Genomic DNA, 18,102 nt, shown 5'->3' with positions numbered 1-18,102 from the left:
AGAGAGAGGGTGGGAGCTCAGAGAATTTCAGTAGCTTGGTCAAAATCACACAGCTAAGAATGACAGAGCAGGGTTTGAATGTGGGTGTGTCCCATAACAAAGCCGGGTTCTCCGCTCTCCTCACCGGGACTTCAATCCCCAGGACGGGTACCGAGGGAACTTTTTAAGGCAAGGAGCAATTCTGACTGGAATGCGTGGGGAGGAGCGGTTGGCAGCAGTATCTCCCAGAGCCCGCCCCGGGTAGTCTTTGAGCGCATGTTTCCATCCATAGCAAAACCGGTGCATGTTTTCATTTCTCCTGGCTTTTATCTTGCCTGGCACACTTAGTTAATTTTCTTGGGTGAACACAGTCCTATGAATGGGTGACCCACTGTATAATCACCTTTAATATGGACCATGGAGTTTGCGTGTGACTCAAGCACAAAGTTCTAAGAGTAGAGAAATTAAATGCAGGAAAATTGCTTTAAAATGTAAATTTCATGACAAATCCAAACAACTGGAAAACTCAGAAAACTAGAATGTTTTTCAATGTATAATTGATGATTGATGTCATGGTCTTCAATGCATAATTGATGGTGTTATATTATTTTCATGTTAATTCTCTTAGACACTGAGCCATGTGCTGGGGACACAGAGGTGAATTAGACAAAGACCTGCCCTCCACACGTTCACCAGGGTGTAGGGAAAATGGTGGGGGTGGGAGTGGGGGTGGGCGACTGAGGCACCAGATGTGGGGCTGGGAGCAGCAGATGGATTCAGAGATTTAGCAGGTAGAGGGAGTAGAACCTGGTGGTGACCTCTGGCCATGCGTGGGACCAGGAATGAGCAGGAGGAGGACAATCCAGGCAAGGCACACAGAGTTAAATGGAAAAGGAATTCCTCTTCCGAATGTACTGCACCTGCATTGCCAACACCTAGAGATTAAATGAATCAAATAATTGTGGAACCCTAAATGTTGGGACTTTAAGACTTTGTTCATAAACTCCATTTATGGAGTGGCCCTCTGAGGTGGACTGATGCTTTAAAGTAAATGAGATGTTCTGACTTGGACAGCAGCTCTGACATCAATCATCCCGTACTGAAAATTACAAACATGGTCGCAGTGGGGCGTGGGCATCCGTAAAGTATTATCCTGTGGTACGTAAATGATGCCTTGCACATGGCAGGGGCTCCCTAAGTATTTTCTGTAGGAATGAATGCACACTGCCCCAAGATCACCAATCTGTGATCACGTTGATGTTCCTTCTTTCTTTCAACAAATATTTAGTGATTGCCTTGCAGTGCCAGATGCTGCTCTGGGTACCCAGCAAAACAGACAGAAATTCCTCCCCTAGAGTTTACATTCTTTTGAGGGAGGCAGACAATAAACAAGATGATTAAGTAAAATGCATAGACTGTACTATATGAACATTATATAAGTTACCTTATGTTGTCATATTATTATTATCATCATCATTTCCTGTTATATTAATAAATGGTGATAATTTCTTTTTTTTTTTTCATTAGAGAGAGAGAGCATGAGCAGGGAGGCGCAGAAGGAAAGGAAGGGAGAGAATCTTAAGCAGCTCCACACTCCACGTGGAGCCCAACATGGGGCTCAATCTCACAACTCTGAGATCATGAACTGAGCCGAAAATGACTGAGCTGCCCAGGCACCTTATATGGTGATAATTTCTAAGGAGAAAATTGAAGCCTGGAAGAGGGAAAGGAGGTGTTGGGGTCAGCAGCAGAGCAAGGGGTGAAAGAGAAAGGAAGAGTGGCCAGGGAAACCTTCATTGAGAAGGTGCATTTTGAGTGAAGATCTGGGGAAGGCAGGGGAGAGAGCTGCATGGGTACGTGAGGGGATTGTGGTTCCAGCAGAAGGAACAGCCACTGCAAAGGCTTCAGATGGGAGTGTGCTTGGTGTGCTTCAGCAGAAGAAGAAAACCAGGGTGGCCGAGGGCGTGAGCAAAGAGGAGAAAAGCAGGAAGGGAGGTCAGAGAGATACGAGCTGAGGATGCCTCACACCGGAGTTTTTGGGCCACTGGTTTCACTCTGAGCAGATTGGGAGCCATGGCAGTTTCTAAGCAGAGGCATGACATGATTTGAACAGGATGCTTCTCGTTGACCTGCTGCAATGGCAGGAAGAGGGGGTGGGGGCAGGGCGGAAGCAGGGAGACCATTAGGAGGCTGTTGTGATTATCCAGGTGAGAGGTACTCATTTTTTGGATTTTTAAAAATATCTTTAAAAAAATCTTTTAAAAACTTTTTATTATGGAAAATTTCAAACATAGAAATTAGAGGTAATGTGGAGGGAATTCCCACATTCCCATCAACCAGCTTCAACAATCCACACCCAAACAGTGTTATTTTATCTAAATTTCTACCCAACACACTGGATTATTTCATTTTACTGATTTTTAATTTAAAAAAATATTTTATTTGTTTAGAGTGCACACTCGAGCAGGGGGAGGGGCAGAGGAGAGGAAGAGAGAGAGAATCTCCAGCACACTCCACGCTGATCGTGGAGCGTGACTCAGGGAATGATCTCAAGACCCTGAGATCATGACCTGAGCCGAAGTCAAAAGTCAGAGGCTAAACCGACTGAGCCACCCAGGCACCCCCTACACAGGATTATTTTAAAGAAAACCCCAGATATATATAATTTTAGTTGTAAATATTTCAAAGTATATCTCTAAAAGATAAGAACTTTTTAAGAAATTGCCACAATAAAGGAATCACAATGAAAACACTGACCATAAAATAAATACCTAGTCTGTATTTTATACCCATAAATGTTTTTACAATTGATTTGTTCAAATTGGGATCCAAAGTGCACACACTGCCTCCTACTAAAATATACATAACATGAGAAATTTACCCTTTGGAGCATTTTAAAGTATACAGTTCGGTGGCATTAAGTACATTCACGTTGTGAGGCAGCCACCACCACTGTCTGTCTCCAGAACTTTATCATCTTCCCAAACTGGAAATCTGTCTCCATGAAACACAAACTCCCCTCCCCCGGCCCTTGGTAACCACCACTCTACTTTCTGTCTCTATGAATTCGATTCCTCTTAGATACCTCATATACCCTAAGTCTCTCTGAAATGACAAGTTCCCACTTCTTTTTCTTCTCTTGTCATTATTCGTTGATGAAATCGGTACATTGTGGATATGCTGATTACATCTCTATGGATTGTTCAACTTGTTCCTTTGTCCTCTGTTTCCTATAAACTGGTAGTTAGAGGGATATTTTTGTTTTTGTGTTTTGGGGGGTTTTGTTTGTTTGTTTATTTTGAGATATCACTTGAAGGTAGAATGGACAGGATTTTTTGGCAAACTGAATGTGGCATGTGTGAGAAAGGGGTCAAGGATAACACCCAGGTAGGTGTTCGATCCGAGCCCCTGGAAGAACAGAGTTGCCTTTTTCTGAGCTGGGGAAGACTACAGGACATACAGGTTTGGGGAGGGGACCATCTATTTGGACACTAGGTTTGAGAGTTTTATTAGACACTCAGGTGCAGATGATAGGGCAGGAGATGTAAATTTGGCAGATGGCCTGGAAAGTTTGACACTGGATGAAGTCACTGAGGAGCAAATGCAGATTAAGAATGGGGGAGAAGAACAGAGATAGTTTAAGGACTGAGCCCTGGGGCACTTAAATACCAAGTGCCAGAGAGATTGGGAAGGAACAAGCAAAGGAGACCCAGAAGCGGCAGCCAGCAAGCTAGGAGGAAATGGGAGAGTGTGGTATCCTAGAAGCCAACTGTTCCAAGGAGGAGGGAATGACAAACGGGGGTCACGTGGGATGGGCAGGTCAAGTAAGCCGAGGACTGAACGTTGACTATTATTGGGTGAAAGAGAGATGCCCTCTCTTTCGATGTGCTTTAAACAGATCATATATAATTAGTGGATTGCAATATCACAATGATTCTATAAGGTAGTGGTTAAGAGCAAAGAGGCCTTGGAGTAAGGAGACTTGGATTCGTATATCAGGCTCTGGGAATCTGGGCAGTTAACTCACCAGCCTCGGGATTCTTACTGTAAAACAGGAATAATTATCATCCTTACCACATAGAGTTCTTGTGTAGATAACACAAGATGATGTGAGCAAAGCAGTAAGCAGGGTGCCCAGCTCATCTTCAAGGTCCAACAAATTGTTCGTATGTGGTAAGATGACTCAGACAAGCACATGCCTCTCAGCTACTCTTGCCTAGGTATTAAAAAAAAAAAACACAGAAAAACAGGAAAACCATCATCTTAGTTTAATGTGTGCTTTAGATAGGGAAAAAGAAAAGACAGCTACAATTGGGATTTTGCCGACAAAATACGTAGTAATTTTAGCTATAAGTTGAACAGCATGTTTAGAAAAAAAAATTCCCGAAATAATCATTCCAGCTGAACAAAGGAATTACGGACCTAGCTTACAGAGGGAGGGAACTTTTCTTTGCCTTTAAAAGTTCCTGGCTTCGTTATAGCACTTCCCATCCCAACAGATTGCAAACACCTGGGTGAGATTGTTTAGCATCACTTTGGCTTTGTGCAGTGTCTGTTTTTAAAAGGTTTGGGTTCAGCCTTCACTTTCTGTATGTAAGCAAATAAATACCCTTTTCCAAGAGCATTTTGATTCTGGGTTGCTCCCAAGAAAAGCAGGAAATAAGCTTGCCCACAAATTCAGATGAAAACAGAGGGCCTGCACCGCGGCCACACATCTGGTGACCAGACAAGGTCACTAAATCTCAGCTGGGATGGAAGTTCTTCAAGAGCAGGAAACTTGTTTTAGACGCCCTGTAACCCTAGAACAAAGCCGGATATGGGTCGGATGCTTAACATATGTTTTTTGTTTTTTTTTTTAAAGATTTTATTTATTTATTCGACAGAGATAGAGACAGCCAGCGAGAGAGGGAACACAAGCAGGGGGAGTGGGAGAGGAAGAAGCAGGCTCATAGTGGAGGAGCCTGATGTGGGGCTCAATCCCATAACGCTGGGATCACGCCCTGAGCCGAAGGCAGACGCTTAACCGCTGTGCCACCCAGGCGCCCCGGATGCTTAACATATGTTAATTCATTGAAAGAAGGAAAAACCAAGCACTACATTGAGAACAGTGACCCCCACCTGATGTGGCACAATGTGGCTTTGGTGTTAAAAATCACTCTTGGGTACCATGGAACGTTCATTCCTTCCTACTGGGAGTACAAATGGGGACCACCATTCTGGAAAGCAATATGGAAATGTGTAAGGGAGAGCCTTAAAACTCTACACATAAAGATGTTCCCTGTAGTCTTATTCATAATATTTTTAAAAAAGAAACAAATTAAATGTCTATCAATAGAGGACTAGGTAAGCCTAGTACAGTAGCTCTACTGGGAGGACTTTTATATTGATAGTTATTAAAGATAATGTTTCCTTCCTTCTTCCCCTCAATATTCAATTCCTACAGTGTCCCAGGCACTGTTCTAAGCTTTTGGGATGCACAAAAGAAAAACAAAATGCCAAGATGCTATTCTGGTGGGAGGAAGGAAGTGAGAGCAGGAGAGAGAGACCAGAGAGTAGTTGGAAGGCTCTCAGAGCTATATAAAAGCGAAGAGTATGGTAAGTGGTGCAGGTGAGGTGAGGATGGTGTGAGCGGGCTTCTGTCTAAAATAAAATGATCAGGGGCACCTGGGTGGCTCAGTCGTTGAGTGATGGACTCTTGACTTCCCTTCTGGTCATGATCTTAGGGTCGAGATCGAGCCAGGGGTGGGCTAGGTGCTCAGCGAGTCTGCTTGAGATTCTGTCTCTCCCTCTCCCTCTGCCCCTCATCCCACTCTCATAGGCACTCTCTCTCTCTCCCTCTCTCTCAATAAATACAATCTTCAAAATGAAATGGTCGTTGTCAGTCTAATCCACTGGCAAAAGCTGAGATGAGAGTGGAAGCCAGGAAGTTATCTGGGGGGCTTACAGGACTATGCATAGAAAATGCTAGTATTAAGTGAAAACCTAGGTGCAAAACTATTTATTGAGGGTAAAAAAACTGGAAAGAAATAGTAAATTCGGTACCAGTAACTTGAAAGATAAGATTTTGGATAATGCCTTTCCCCCACTTCTTTCCACTTTACATTTTCCTACTTATCTTTAGTGAGCGTATTTTAATGTGAAAAAAAATCCACCTGCTTGCAAGAGAGGAGGCTTGGGCATCAGGGTGTGGCCGCCCGCCGCCCCGCCCTCCGCCGCCTCGCCCCGCCCGCCGCCGTTCCGCTCACCGCCGGCAGGGGGCGCGCGGCCCCCGCTCGGCTGCGGCTGTCCTCAGCCGGGAATTCCCACAGAGCCCTGCGCGCCATGGGCTGTGCGAAGAGCAAGAAGGTGAAGGCGTCCGATTGCCCGCAACCGGAAGCCAACGGCCGCAGCGGCCCGGGCAGCCAGTCGCCAGGTACGAGTGAGTGCGAAGGCGCGGCCCCGTAGTGCGGGGCCGGACGGGCCTGGGGCGTGCGGTGACCGGGAAGCGCCCTCCAGACAGCCCGCGCCGCCCCGGAGCCCCGGGTCTCGACCGACGCGCGCCACGCCGGGGAGTCGAGAGGCGCCCGGGGTACCCGCCGCTGGCGCGGAGCGGCCTCCCCAAGTTTGCCCCCAGAAGGGGCCGCCCGGCCGGTAGCTTTCCGGGAGACAGGAGGCGGAAGGAGAAGCGTGCCGGCTGCGAGACCTGCCCGAAGACGGCTCACGAGCGAGCGAGACCGCCGGCGGTTACTGGGCTGCATTTGGTCGCGGGCTGTTGATGCTCCCTTGTTCCAAGCACCGTGTTTCAAAGGGGAATTCACCGTCACCTCTCGAGGAGCCAGGACCCCGGGGGCAGGGGGACAGAAACCCAAATCAAAGGAGCTTAAGCGCCAAGAAAAACTTGGGCCATTGTAACCGGAGATTCTGACTTGGAAGGTCTTGGGTGGGGCCCGCGTACCCCCCTTGCCCACACACCCCTCCGCCTTCGAGACTCATCAGATCTTACTGTCCTCCCCCGTCTTCTCCCCTTTGAGTCTTAGGCACATACCTGACAGCGCCAGCCCACTCTATCCTTTCAGTGACTTCGTCAGGGGAAAGGCGCTTGTATTTCTCCGCTTTGCAGATAATGGTAATAATGGCTAACAGTTACTAAGCACTGTTTTAAGCACTCCACACGGATAATCTTGTTTCACTTTCCCAACGACACTAAAAGATAGGTATATCATAACCCTGATTTTACAGCTGAAGCAGCTAAGGCACAAAATGACGATGAAACGTGCCCAAAGTTCCACAGTAGTAAGTGGTAGAGCTGGGATACAGGCAGTTGTTGACTCCAAACCCAGATCATAGTCTTTGTACTGCCCCCTCACCCCCCGGATTTACAGGTGTTAAAAGTGAGACCCGGAAAGGTAACTTGCCCAATAGGTGGAATTGTTAAGTGCTGTAGGATCTGTGTCTTTCCGTGGCTTACAATTTAGTCACAAGGCAGCATATGGCGAAGGGCTTAAAGGAACGGTAAAAACAGCCAAGTGGGGAAGGCCGCTCCCTTGGAAGAGTTGGATTTGGCAGGGGCGTCTGAGCAGGGAGCAGCTGATAAAACCATCGTGGAGACAGTGAGGGTGCATATCCTGCTGAAACTGACATGAGGTGGGGGAAAGGGAGAATGGGAGAGACGGTTGGGTGGGGACAGCCCCTGCGCAAGGTCTAGCGGCTGATGTGTGGCCCTCACTTGAGTTTCTTCTCATCTACACAATGGAATTTGAGTCCCTGTATCCCAAATTTACCTTTCCTTTTCCACCTTCAGGATTTTTCCAGTATCCGAATACTATCATTTATTTACTATTTACACCCACTTAAAAAAATACTTTTGGATTGAAGTATACTGTACATAGAGAAAAGAGCTATTGTCATAATACAGTTTAAATCTGACCGTCCCTGTGCAGCCAGCACCCAGCTAAAGAAACATTTCCTGTACCGCAGAAGCCCCCTTCATGCCTCTTACTCTCATACCAAGGCAACCACTAGGATTTCTAATAGCATAAAAGTTTCACCTGTTCTACATTTACTTTTTAAAATAAATTTAGCACTGTTTTAAGCATTAATCTATGAAAATCACTGTTCTGTTATAGATATTTTCTATGCACACATAGATATGCCTCCTATTGAAATTTAAATTTTTTTCATATATCCTCTATAAACATTCTAGAAGCTATCTTGAGTACCACCCATGATCTGCACACCAAATTTAGTGACATACTGGACCACATGTTCTGTAAGTTCCCTCCAAATGTGAAATTACATGGCTAAGTTTCAAGGAACTGACTTCCTAAATGAGCAGCCAGAATCTAATGTGAAGTCTCTCACAATCTGGGCCAAGTTGTAATGATGAAGGACGTCTTGATTAAATGACTCTTCAACCCAGCATTTATTATTTATCAGGCAGTAACAACTCAGGAGTGAACAAGGCATGATCTCAGCCCTTGAACATACAGTCTCGTGGAGAGGAAGGGCATGGAAAATGCTGTGTCATCATGTGTAATCATAAAGATGGATGGGTACAAGATGCTGGCAGAGAATGGTAGAGGGAGTCAGCTTCTCAGTGCTTAGAGTTTAATTTGTATTCCTGCCATGACACATATTCCATTCTAGTTTAATTAACTTGTAAACATTTATCTTTCCTGCTGAATTTGTGAGAGTTAGGAATGCGTTTTGTTCATTATTTGATCTGTCACAGCCCTTGACACACTGCCTTGCAGATGGTTGGGACTCAGTAAATGTATCCATATGGTCCATATGGCAAAGGACAACTTTTTGTAAGTGAGAAATTTTCCAAAAGCCAATGTTACTAACATTGACCAGTGTCACAAGCACACTATGAAGGCACACACACGAGTTGTGTCTTTCCACAAAGTCAGTTTTATTCAGTCATAAAGCAGGGTTAACATAATTATAAAGCAGGTTCAGGATTCCAAACTCAATGACATGTCACGATATGATTAACTTGGCTTCTTACATAGCACACAATAAACAAGATAACACAATGGGTAGAAGTTAACGAACCAAGCGTGAAGTCAGCCTGTGGGCACACCGTAGAGATAAGCCCTCCGTCCGGTCCGGGTCAGCTCTCCACACTTACTCCTTATGATGTTCAAGCAGTGACGGATCTCAGCTCTGTCCAGACATCAATCAGGCAGAGTCTTTGGCGGCAGCTGCCTTTTCAAAGTGGTCAGACATAGAGGGGTCATGTCTGAGGAGTCTCGCAGTTTGCTGCAGAAATCCTCCCTTTTTAGAGAGATTTAATCAGTCTTGGGCCCCTGCAGGCCTCCTCTGCTTCTGCTTGTTGTCAGTTCTGGGGTGTCAGCTGCTGCTGGTCTCAGCGATATCTGGTAGCTGCAGGACCCTTAAGTGCTTGCATCATCGCTTGACACAGGCCCCTGCTTGACATGAGTGACTCCATCTTGCTCTCTACAGCCAGCTTCTCCAGTGAGGCAAGGAAACAGTGTTTGTCAATGTGTATCCTAAGACCACCGGTAAGAGAATTAATTACATAAAGGGTGGGTATGTGTAAGTTAAACGTTTGTTTTCCTGGTCTCCATCCCAGACTTACTAAATCAAGTCTCAGGGTTTTGGGCCAGGAATTGCCATGTTTGGTGCTCCGGGTGATTCTGTTTGAACCAAGGTCTGACAACAAAGGAGTGAGGTGTTTGAGCCAGAGTGAACCCACCTTTTCCTGGGGAGAGGCCTGTTGTCAGCAGCGGGGTTGCGGTTTGGGTGGAGGATGTAATAAGAGGAAATTGAAATCTTGTGGTGTAGAAACCAGGGTCATCCTGACTGACATGCTAGGAATCTGCAGTCAGAACTTGCATAACTTGCTAGATAATTCAAGGGAAAACTTGCTCTTAGCCCACATTAGCCAGATAATTTAAGTAAATGTCTTTGGTCATGTTTGAATCTTCACACTTGAATGTTCACCTCTTTGTATTAATGTTTTCTTAGTATTTGAAGCTTTTAAATTTGTCTTTTTTTTTAAAGTGTGTTTTGGATTTGCAGTTGGATTAAGCCCTTGAAAGAAGGGATTAATGTGTAAGGTTTTGTGTGTGTGTGTGTGTTTTTTTTTTTTTAAGGATTTTATTTATTTGACAGAGAGAGAGACAGCCAGCGAGAGAGAGAAAACAGCAGGGGGAGTGGGAGAGGAAGAAGCAGGCTTCCAGTGGAGCAGGGAGCTCAGTGCGGGGCTTGATGCGGGGCTCAATCCCAGGACCCTAGGATCACTCCCTGAGCAGAAGGCGGACGCTTAAGGAGAGCCACCCAGGTGCCCCAAGTGGTGGTGTGTTTTTTTTTTTAACCTTCATACAACATCACTGAGTATTTCATGAGTGTTCCTTATATCCTGTTTTTAAGCTCTGTGCTTTATTTTGCTGGTAGAAACTAGTCTACATACGGGACACCTGGGTGGCTCAGTTGGTTAAGCGTCTGCCTTTAGCTCAGGTCATGATCCCAGTTTCCTGGGATCCAGTCCTGCATCAGTTGGCCTTCTTGCTCAGGGGGGAGCTTCCTTCTCCCTCTGCCTGCCCCTCCCCTGCTCGTGCGCGCTTGGCGCGCGCGCTCTCTCTCTCTCTCTGACAAAATAAATAAATAAAATCTTAAAAAAAAAAAAGAAACCAGTCTACATGTATACAGCTGTAAATCACCGTCATGAGTCTCTATTTGGTGTTGACAAATAGTTTGTTACCTATTGGTTTAAATGACAGTGCAGTTTTCAGCTTTCAACTGTCAGGTGTGTTGAGAATGCCTTCAAATGTGCTGCCAACTTTTGATCAAAATTTAAAAGTTATTTTTTGCCACGATTGAATGTGTGTGTGTGTGTGTGTGTTATGTATACACACACAGACCCATGCACTTCAGATGTCAGTGGCTATTAGATGAAAAACTGAGCTGAGCATGTGGTAGGAGGTGGGATAGACTGAGTATCAGCTTGTTATGAGAAGAATGGACAGGCCACAGTTGAGGGATTGAAAGTTTAAATTTACTGCAAGGACAGGCAGGTAACAATAGAGAGCGGTGGAGACTGGGATTAACGGGGGACAGAATGCGCTAAAAGGGGCTCAGCTCTCCTTCGTTGGGTGGGAAGATGACTCTAGTGTTGCCAGACCTTCAGATTTTTTCAAGAGAAACTAGAAATCCATATTTATTTATTGTTTTTGTGACTTCTTCCAGTTTGTGAATGTCAGCAATAATTCAATTAAATAAAACACTGAAGGCCAAACAAGATATGATCACAGGTCATTATGGTCTGCGAATGTGTAGTGTCAAGCTGGCACACGTTAAGAAAAAAAAAAAAAAGATGGGGCCTTTTGAACGTGTAGGAGATGTAGCCAGGGCAGAAAACAGTTTTTCATAGATAGCAATGCAACAAAGAGAAATGACTGAATGAATGATGTAATGACCAAAGTATGATTTTCAAAAATGTTAAAAACATGATTCTTGTAAAAAATAAGATGAACATGTATAAAAATTTATTAACTGGAATGTATGAAGCTACTAATTTGAAGGAGAATCCAAGGAATAGAGACTTAAAGAATTGCTGAATTGAATTTGCTAGTAGTTGCAACACTGGTTAATGTCCCACAGGGCAATAAAACTGTAACCTCTGGTATTACTGGACAGGTTATTGTAAAACATCTGTGTCCCTGGGGGCACCTGGCTAGTTCAGTTGGTAGAGCACAAGAGTCTTGATCTCGGGGTTGTGAGTTTGAGCCCCACAATGGGTGCAGAGATTACTTAAAAATAACATCTTAAAAAAAAAACAATAACAAAACTTCAGTGTCTGGACACTAATGAAATAGTAAATAGCAAAGTCAAGAACAGGTACAGTCTCTTAAAGGATTGAATGATTCTTCAGTGGGCTTGTTAAACAATGCCCCAGTATGACATTGAAATGGCAATGCCATCCTCTTCCTTTATTTCCAAGTTTTGGATACTTTTTCTTAAGATCATGGATAATGATGATTACCGTGGAGTTATCGCTCACTTATTTAGTGGTATTTTGAGCTGCTTATTCCTCCCTCCCCAATGTGCTGCCCAAATTTGACTACTTTTTCAGGTATGTGCCGCAGCCTGCAAAAGGTTTAAACCACTGGGAGCATATTGAAGACTTATGCCCCTCTATATCCAGTTAATGATTGTTTCATTGAATGCTTTATCACAAGGATTTACTGTGAAGTGGATACTGTGCTCTTGGTTATCATGTTTGTTTTAGGTTTATGGAAGTAATTCTACATATTTGAGCAACGGCTAGTTTTTTTTTTTTTCTTTTATGTATGCAGTGAGATCAAAGAAGAGGTGGAGGGGGAGTAGAAGGAACTAGAACTTGGTAAGTGGCTCTCCACCCCCATCAGGTTTTGTCAGAAATGTAATACTGGGCTAAACAATCTTTATGTTGGGAGAGCAGGAAGCAAGGTTTCCTTGTACCTGTTTGTAGTAGGCTTCCATGGTATCTTTCTGGATGTGATTTGATCTGCTAGACTGGTAATACGATCCTTAGGATTTGGTTGGGCTGATCTGGCTGAGCAAGAGGGGGTGTCCAGGCCAAAGTGGAGAGAGAGGGAAGCTGAACGAGGATTTGGTCCATATCACTAAGAGGCAGCTGAGGGTAGGGATGGCAAGGAGGGAGGAGAAAAGCATGGGCCGCTCTGTGTGTCTGGCAGCTGGTTGTCAGCCCCCACAGCCAGACCAGACTTGCTAAAGAGCACTAATTGTTTTTATTAAAGCAACACAACAAAACAAAGTCAAATCAACATCTTTGGCTCTGGGTGTGGGCAGAATAGTGTGGGATGGGGAGGGAGTAGTTTTTGTTTTTGTTTTAAGATTTTATTTATTTATTTGAGAGAGAGAGAGATCACAAGCAGAGGGGAAGGGCAGAGGGAGAAGCAGACTCCCCACTGAGCAGGGAGCCCGATGTGGGACTCATTCCCAGGACCCTGGGACCATGACCTGAGCCAAAACCAAGAGTCTGATGCTTAACCGACTGAGCTACCCAGGTACCCCAGGAGGGGGTAGATTTTAAAGAGAATTGTATGTGAGGATCTTTTCTTTTTGCATTAATTATCAATTGATGCAAACTGATCAATACTCATTCTTACTAGATTAGACCAATGCTGGAACTCCTAGGGAAGTTTCTTTTAAGAACAAAGGAACTTTGACAGGTTTAAGGCCTCTTTTAAGCCCTCTCTCTTGCATTTGGCACTTTTTTTTTTTTTTTTTTTCCTGTTCCCTGACCTTGACAAGCTCCCTCATTCATCTGTTCTTGAACATTTGGTTTTCTGCCTGGAATACTCTTCCTTCTCCTCTTTGCTGTGTAAACTCTTCTTACCCATCTTCTTCTTCTTACCCATCAAGACCCATTCCAAATGATAGTTTTGTGATTCCCCAAGTAAAGCTAGTGTTGCCCTTTGTGTTATAGGACATATAGTGCATTGTGTAGTTGCTCTACCAGACTGACTTCCCAGGGCAAGGATGTCTTGCTCAGAGCTGCGTTCCCTGTTTGGGACGGTGTATCATGGCACAAGGTAGATGCTCAATAAATGCTTGAATGAAGGGAGTCAAGTTATTCCCTTCTGTCTGATTTTTCTTTTTCATTCTTTTTTTTTTTTTTTTTTTTGGAGAGAGGGAAAAGAGCCTATGCGCCTGCACAAGCATGGGAGGGGCAGAGGGAGAGGGAGAGAGAGAATCTTAAGCAGGCTCCATGCTGAGAATGGAGCCTGAGGCAGGGCTTGGTCTCACCACCCTGAGATCAAAACCTGAGCCGAAATCAAGAGTTGGATGCTTAATCAACTGAGCCAACCAGGCGCCTCTCCTGTCTGATTTTTCTATCCCAGTGACAGTCAACCCAGGACCATCTTTTTTCTCTTGGAAACTTCTTTTATCGAACTCTCTTTCCCCATCTCTTTGGAATCCTACAAATGGGACATCTCAGGCAGGTAAAATTGCCCTTATCATGGGGAGAGGGAATGGTATTTCCAATATGCCATATGAGATGTTGTAGTTCCCAGAAATATAGTTTTTTTGAAAGAGGATAACTCCTAAGGAAGTCTTGTAAATCGGGCTACATGTACTCATTCAACACTTTAACCATCATAAAGATGTTAGGCATTGTTGCAGGTGCTGGGGTGATGAGTGAACATGTCTTTCTGGGGTTGTTTTCTAGAGTAATATATAACTTCTGAGACTTTTTATGAAAAATAGTACTATTTATTGAATGCTCATTATGATCCAGGTCCTGTGCTAATTGCTTTACAGGTATTAACTCATTCAGTCCTTGAAACAACCGAATGAGGCAAATGAGACACAGAGAAGTAAAGGGCATATAACTAGTAAGGAGTGGAGCCAGGATCCTCACCCAGGAACCAATGCTCTTTTTTTTTGTTTTTTTAAATATTTTATTTTTATTTATTCGACAGAGATAGAGACAGCCAGTGAGAGAGGGAACACAAGCAGGGGGAGTGGGAGAGGAAGAAGCAGGCTCATAGCGGAGGAGTGAAGTGGGGCTCGATCCTATAATGCTGGGATCACACCCTGAGCCGAAGGCAGACTCTTAACCGCTGTGCTACCCAGGTGCCCCAGGAACCAATGCTCTTAACCACTGTGCTATACTGCCTCATTTGTAGATTGTAGATTGATTAGCCATTTCTAATCCAGTGAGAATCTGCATCCTTCCGTCCGCTCATAAGACTTGGAAGTAAAGCATTGTATTATCATGAGAACTAGCAGTAGAAGTAAAATAAAACTTTTTGGAGGATTGCCAGTACCTGGAGATAGTGGGAAAAGGAGCCTGGTCAAGATAGTTTCACCTTGTATTTAGGGACAAATAGAATAAAAATTAGTCATAGAAATCCTGAATAGCCCAAAATATCCAGTTTAGGTGGTGAACACTGAGTGCTATGGGTTCGCTGACCTGCCTACAAAGCAGAGCAGAATCCCTTGATCACTTCATGTCCACAAGATCTATTGTGTCTCTGGAATATAACCTTGAACTGACTGGAAGAACTTGATGTAAAACAACTTAGCGTCCAAGGTAAGTCCCCAATATAGTCATGGTCATTACCGTGACAGTGTATTTGAGAGCTGCTTACTTAGATTATGACTCTGCAAGTCACTTGAGGGGCAATGGAAAGAGAATTAGAGTCGAGAAGACAAAGTTCTAGTTCTTCTTGTACCATCAACTAGCTATATGATCTTAGACAAGTTCCATTGCACTTTTGGGCCTTGGTTTCCTTTGCAACATAAAGTGAATGGATAAACATTGAGTCCTTTCCAGCTCTAATATTCTATGGATCTGTCTCCCAGAAAAATTAATCGAGTCCCCAAGTGCCTAGGAAATGTAAAATTCCAAATAAAAATACCTAGCATTTTATAGGATTCCACAATATGCCAGGTAATTTCATATGTATTATCTAAGACATGTCTTTTTTCCAGTCTGGGCTGCTAGAATGCATGCCTGAGTAACTACTAAGATTTTAACTCATTCACTTCATTTTATGTGGGCAAGTCAGTAACTTCTGACATAGCAGGAAAGAACTTGCTCTAAAGTAATAAATATACTAAGATCCAAATAATGTCTTAATTGCATTTTTAACGATTTGTGTAGAGGAGTGTGCATAAACTCAAGTATATTTCTGGAGCCCATTCTCTGAAAGGAATGATCCTCAAATTCATGTCCCTCTTCTACATAGAAGATCTCTATTGTAGTCTTGTTTTTTATTTTATAGCACAGGAAATGAGTATATCGTTTGGGATATCTTTTTTAATTTTATTTTTTAATTTAACATACAAGTAAAATTGACATTTTTGGTGTTAGTTTTAGCACATGTACACACAGTTAGGATACATAACAGTTCCATAACTCTCAAAAAACTCCCTTATGCTGTCCTTTTGTGGACACAACCAACCCCCGCTTCTACCTTCTGGGAACCACTATCTGTTCTCCGTCAATATAGTTTTGCATTTTCAGGAATGTCATATAAATAGGATTACACAATATGTAACCTTTTGAGATTGTTTTTTTCCCCACACAGTATAATGCCTTAGAGATTCATCCAATTTGTTGTGTACAACTATAGTTTATTCCATTTTATTGCGTTTATTACGTTGTGTGAATGTACCATAATTTATTTACCTTTTATTCATTGAAGGATATTTGGATTGTTTCCATTTTTTTTGGAATTACAGAGCTGCTATAAACATTTGTATAAGGGTTTTAAAAAATTGAGATATAACTAACATACCATAAAAATCACCACTTAAAAGTGCTTAGTTCAGTGTGCAACCATGTAATTTTCACTACCCCTAAAAGAAACCTTGTACCCATTAGCAGTAAATACTAGCCACCCCTCTACCCAGCCAGCCCTGTCAACTACCAATCTACCTTCTGTCTCTACAGATTTGCCTCTTCTGGACATTTCATAGAAATTGAATCATATAATGTATATTCTTTTGTGATTGGCTTCTTTCACTTAGTATGTCTTCAAGATTTATGCATGCCATAGCATGTTATCACTGCTTCATTTCCTTTTGTTGCCAAGTAATACTCCATTATATGGATATAACATTTTATTTATTCATCAGTTGATGGACATTTGGGGTCGTTTCTGCTTTTTAGCAGTTAGTATAATGCTGCTGTGAAAAGTAGCGTACAAGTTTTATGGGGACGCATTTTCTTTTTGGGGGGGTATATACTTAGAAGTTGAATGGCTGGATCTTATGATAACTGCATTTAACTTTTTGAGTAATCGCCAAACTGTTTTCCAAAGGGTCCACACCATTTTACATTCTTGCCAGCAATATATGAGAGTTCCAGTTTCTCTACATCCTTGTCAGCGCTTGTTATTGTCTGTCTTTTTTATTTTAGCCGTCCAAGTAGTTGTGAAGTGACATCTCATTGTGGTTTTGATCTGCATTTCCCTAATGACTAATGATGCTGAGCATCTTTTCATGTGCGTATCAATTATTGATATATCCTCTTTGGAAAAATATCTGTTCAAACCCTTTTCCCATTTGTGATGGGCTCTTTGTCTTTTTATTGCTGAGTTGTAAGAGTTTTTGATATATACTAGATACAAGTCCCTTATCAGGTATATGATTTGCAAATATTTTCTCCCATTCTGGAGGTTGTTTTTTAAGTTTACTCAATCGTGTCTTTTGAAGCACAAAACTTTAAAAATTTTGATGAAGTCCAATGGATTATTTTCTTTTGTTGCTTGTGCTCTTGGTGGTGTATCAAACAAACTATCCAAGGTCACAAAAATTACCATCATGTTTTTTTCTAAGAATTTTTTAGTTTAAAAAGCTTTTTAAAAAAGATTTTGTGTGTGTGTGAGAGAGAGAAAGAGAGTGTGCACAAGCAGGGGGAGTGACAGGCAGAGGGAGAAGGAGGCTCCCCGCTGAGCAAGGAGCCCCAGTGTGGGACTTGATCCCAGAACCCTGGGATCATGACCTGAGTTGAAGGCAGACACTTAGGCAGCTGAGCCACCCAGGGATCCCTAAAAAAATTTTTTTAGATTTATTTATTTAGAGCGAGAGAGAGCATGAGTGGGAGGGGTAGAGAGAGAGAGGGAGAGGGAGAGAGAATCTCAAGCAGACTCCGGGCTGAGCAAGGAGCCCAACACAAGGCTCAATCTCATGACACTGAGACCATGACCTGAGACGAAACCAAGAGTCAGGCACTTAACCAACTGTGCCACCCAGGCGCCCCAAGACTTTTATAGTTTTAATTCTTATATTTAGTTGTATGATAGATCTTGAGTTAATTTTTATGTATGGTATGAGGAAAGGGTCCAACTTCATTCTTTTGCATGTGGATATTTAGTTATGTCAGCACCATTTGCTGAAATGACAATTCTTCCTCCATTGAATTGTCTTGACACCCTTGTCAAAGATCAATGTAACAGTTTATTTCTGGAGTCTCAATTCTATTGCATTGATCTGTATGTCTATCCATGTGCTAGTCCCACACGATCTTGATTACTATTGATTTGTAGTGAGTTTTAAAATTATGAAGTGTGAGTACTCCTACTTTGTTCCTCTTTCTCAAGGTTGTTTTGGCATTTCTGGGTCCCTCGTACTTCCATATGAATTTTAGGATCAGCTTGT

At 43.1% G+C, this 18,102-nt stretch overlaps 1 protein-coding gene across 2 annotated transcripts in view; it reads left to right on the top strand.

Moving 5' to 3' along the window:
• The window catches only part of TXNRD1 (thioredoxin reductase 1), a 211,143-nt gene that overhangs the window by 16,209 nt on the left and 176,832 nt on the right, over positions 1–18,102 (top strand). Inside the window, exon 1 of one of the 2 annotated variants that reach the window (XM_048217926.2) lies at positions 6,301–6,391. The exons of the other annotated variant lie outside the window; for it this stretch is intronic. Coding sequence (XP_048073883.1) covers positions 6,301–6,391 — 91 coding nt within the window. Of the gene's footprint in view, positions 1–6,300; positions 6,392–18,102 lie in introns of those variants that run through there. 2 annotated transcript variants of the gene reach the window in all.

The sequence above is a fragment of the Ursus arctos genome, unplaced genomic scaffold (genome assembly GCF_023065955.2).
Source record: "Ursus arctos isolate Adak ecotype North America unplaced genomic scaffold, UrsArc2.0 scaffold_21, whole genome shotgun sequence".
Classification (NCBI taxonomy): domain Eukaryota; kingdom Metazoa; phylum Chordata; class Mammalia; order Carnivora; family Ursidae; genus Ursus; species Ursus arctos.
This window is presented reverse-complemented; position numbering and strand designations above follow the sequence as displayed.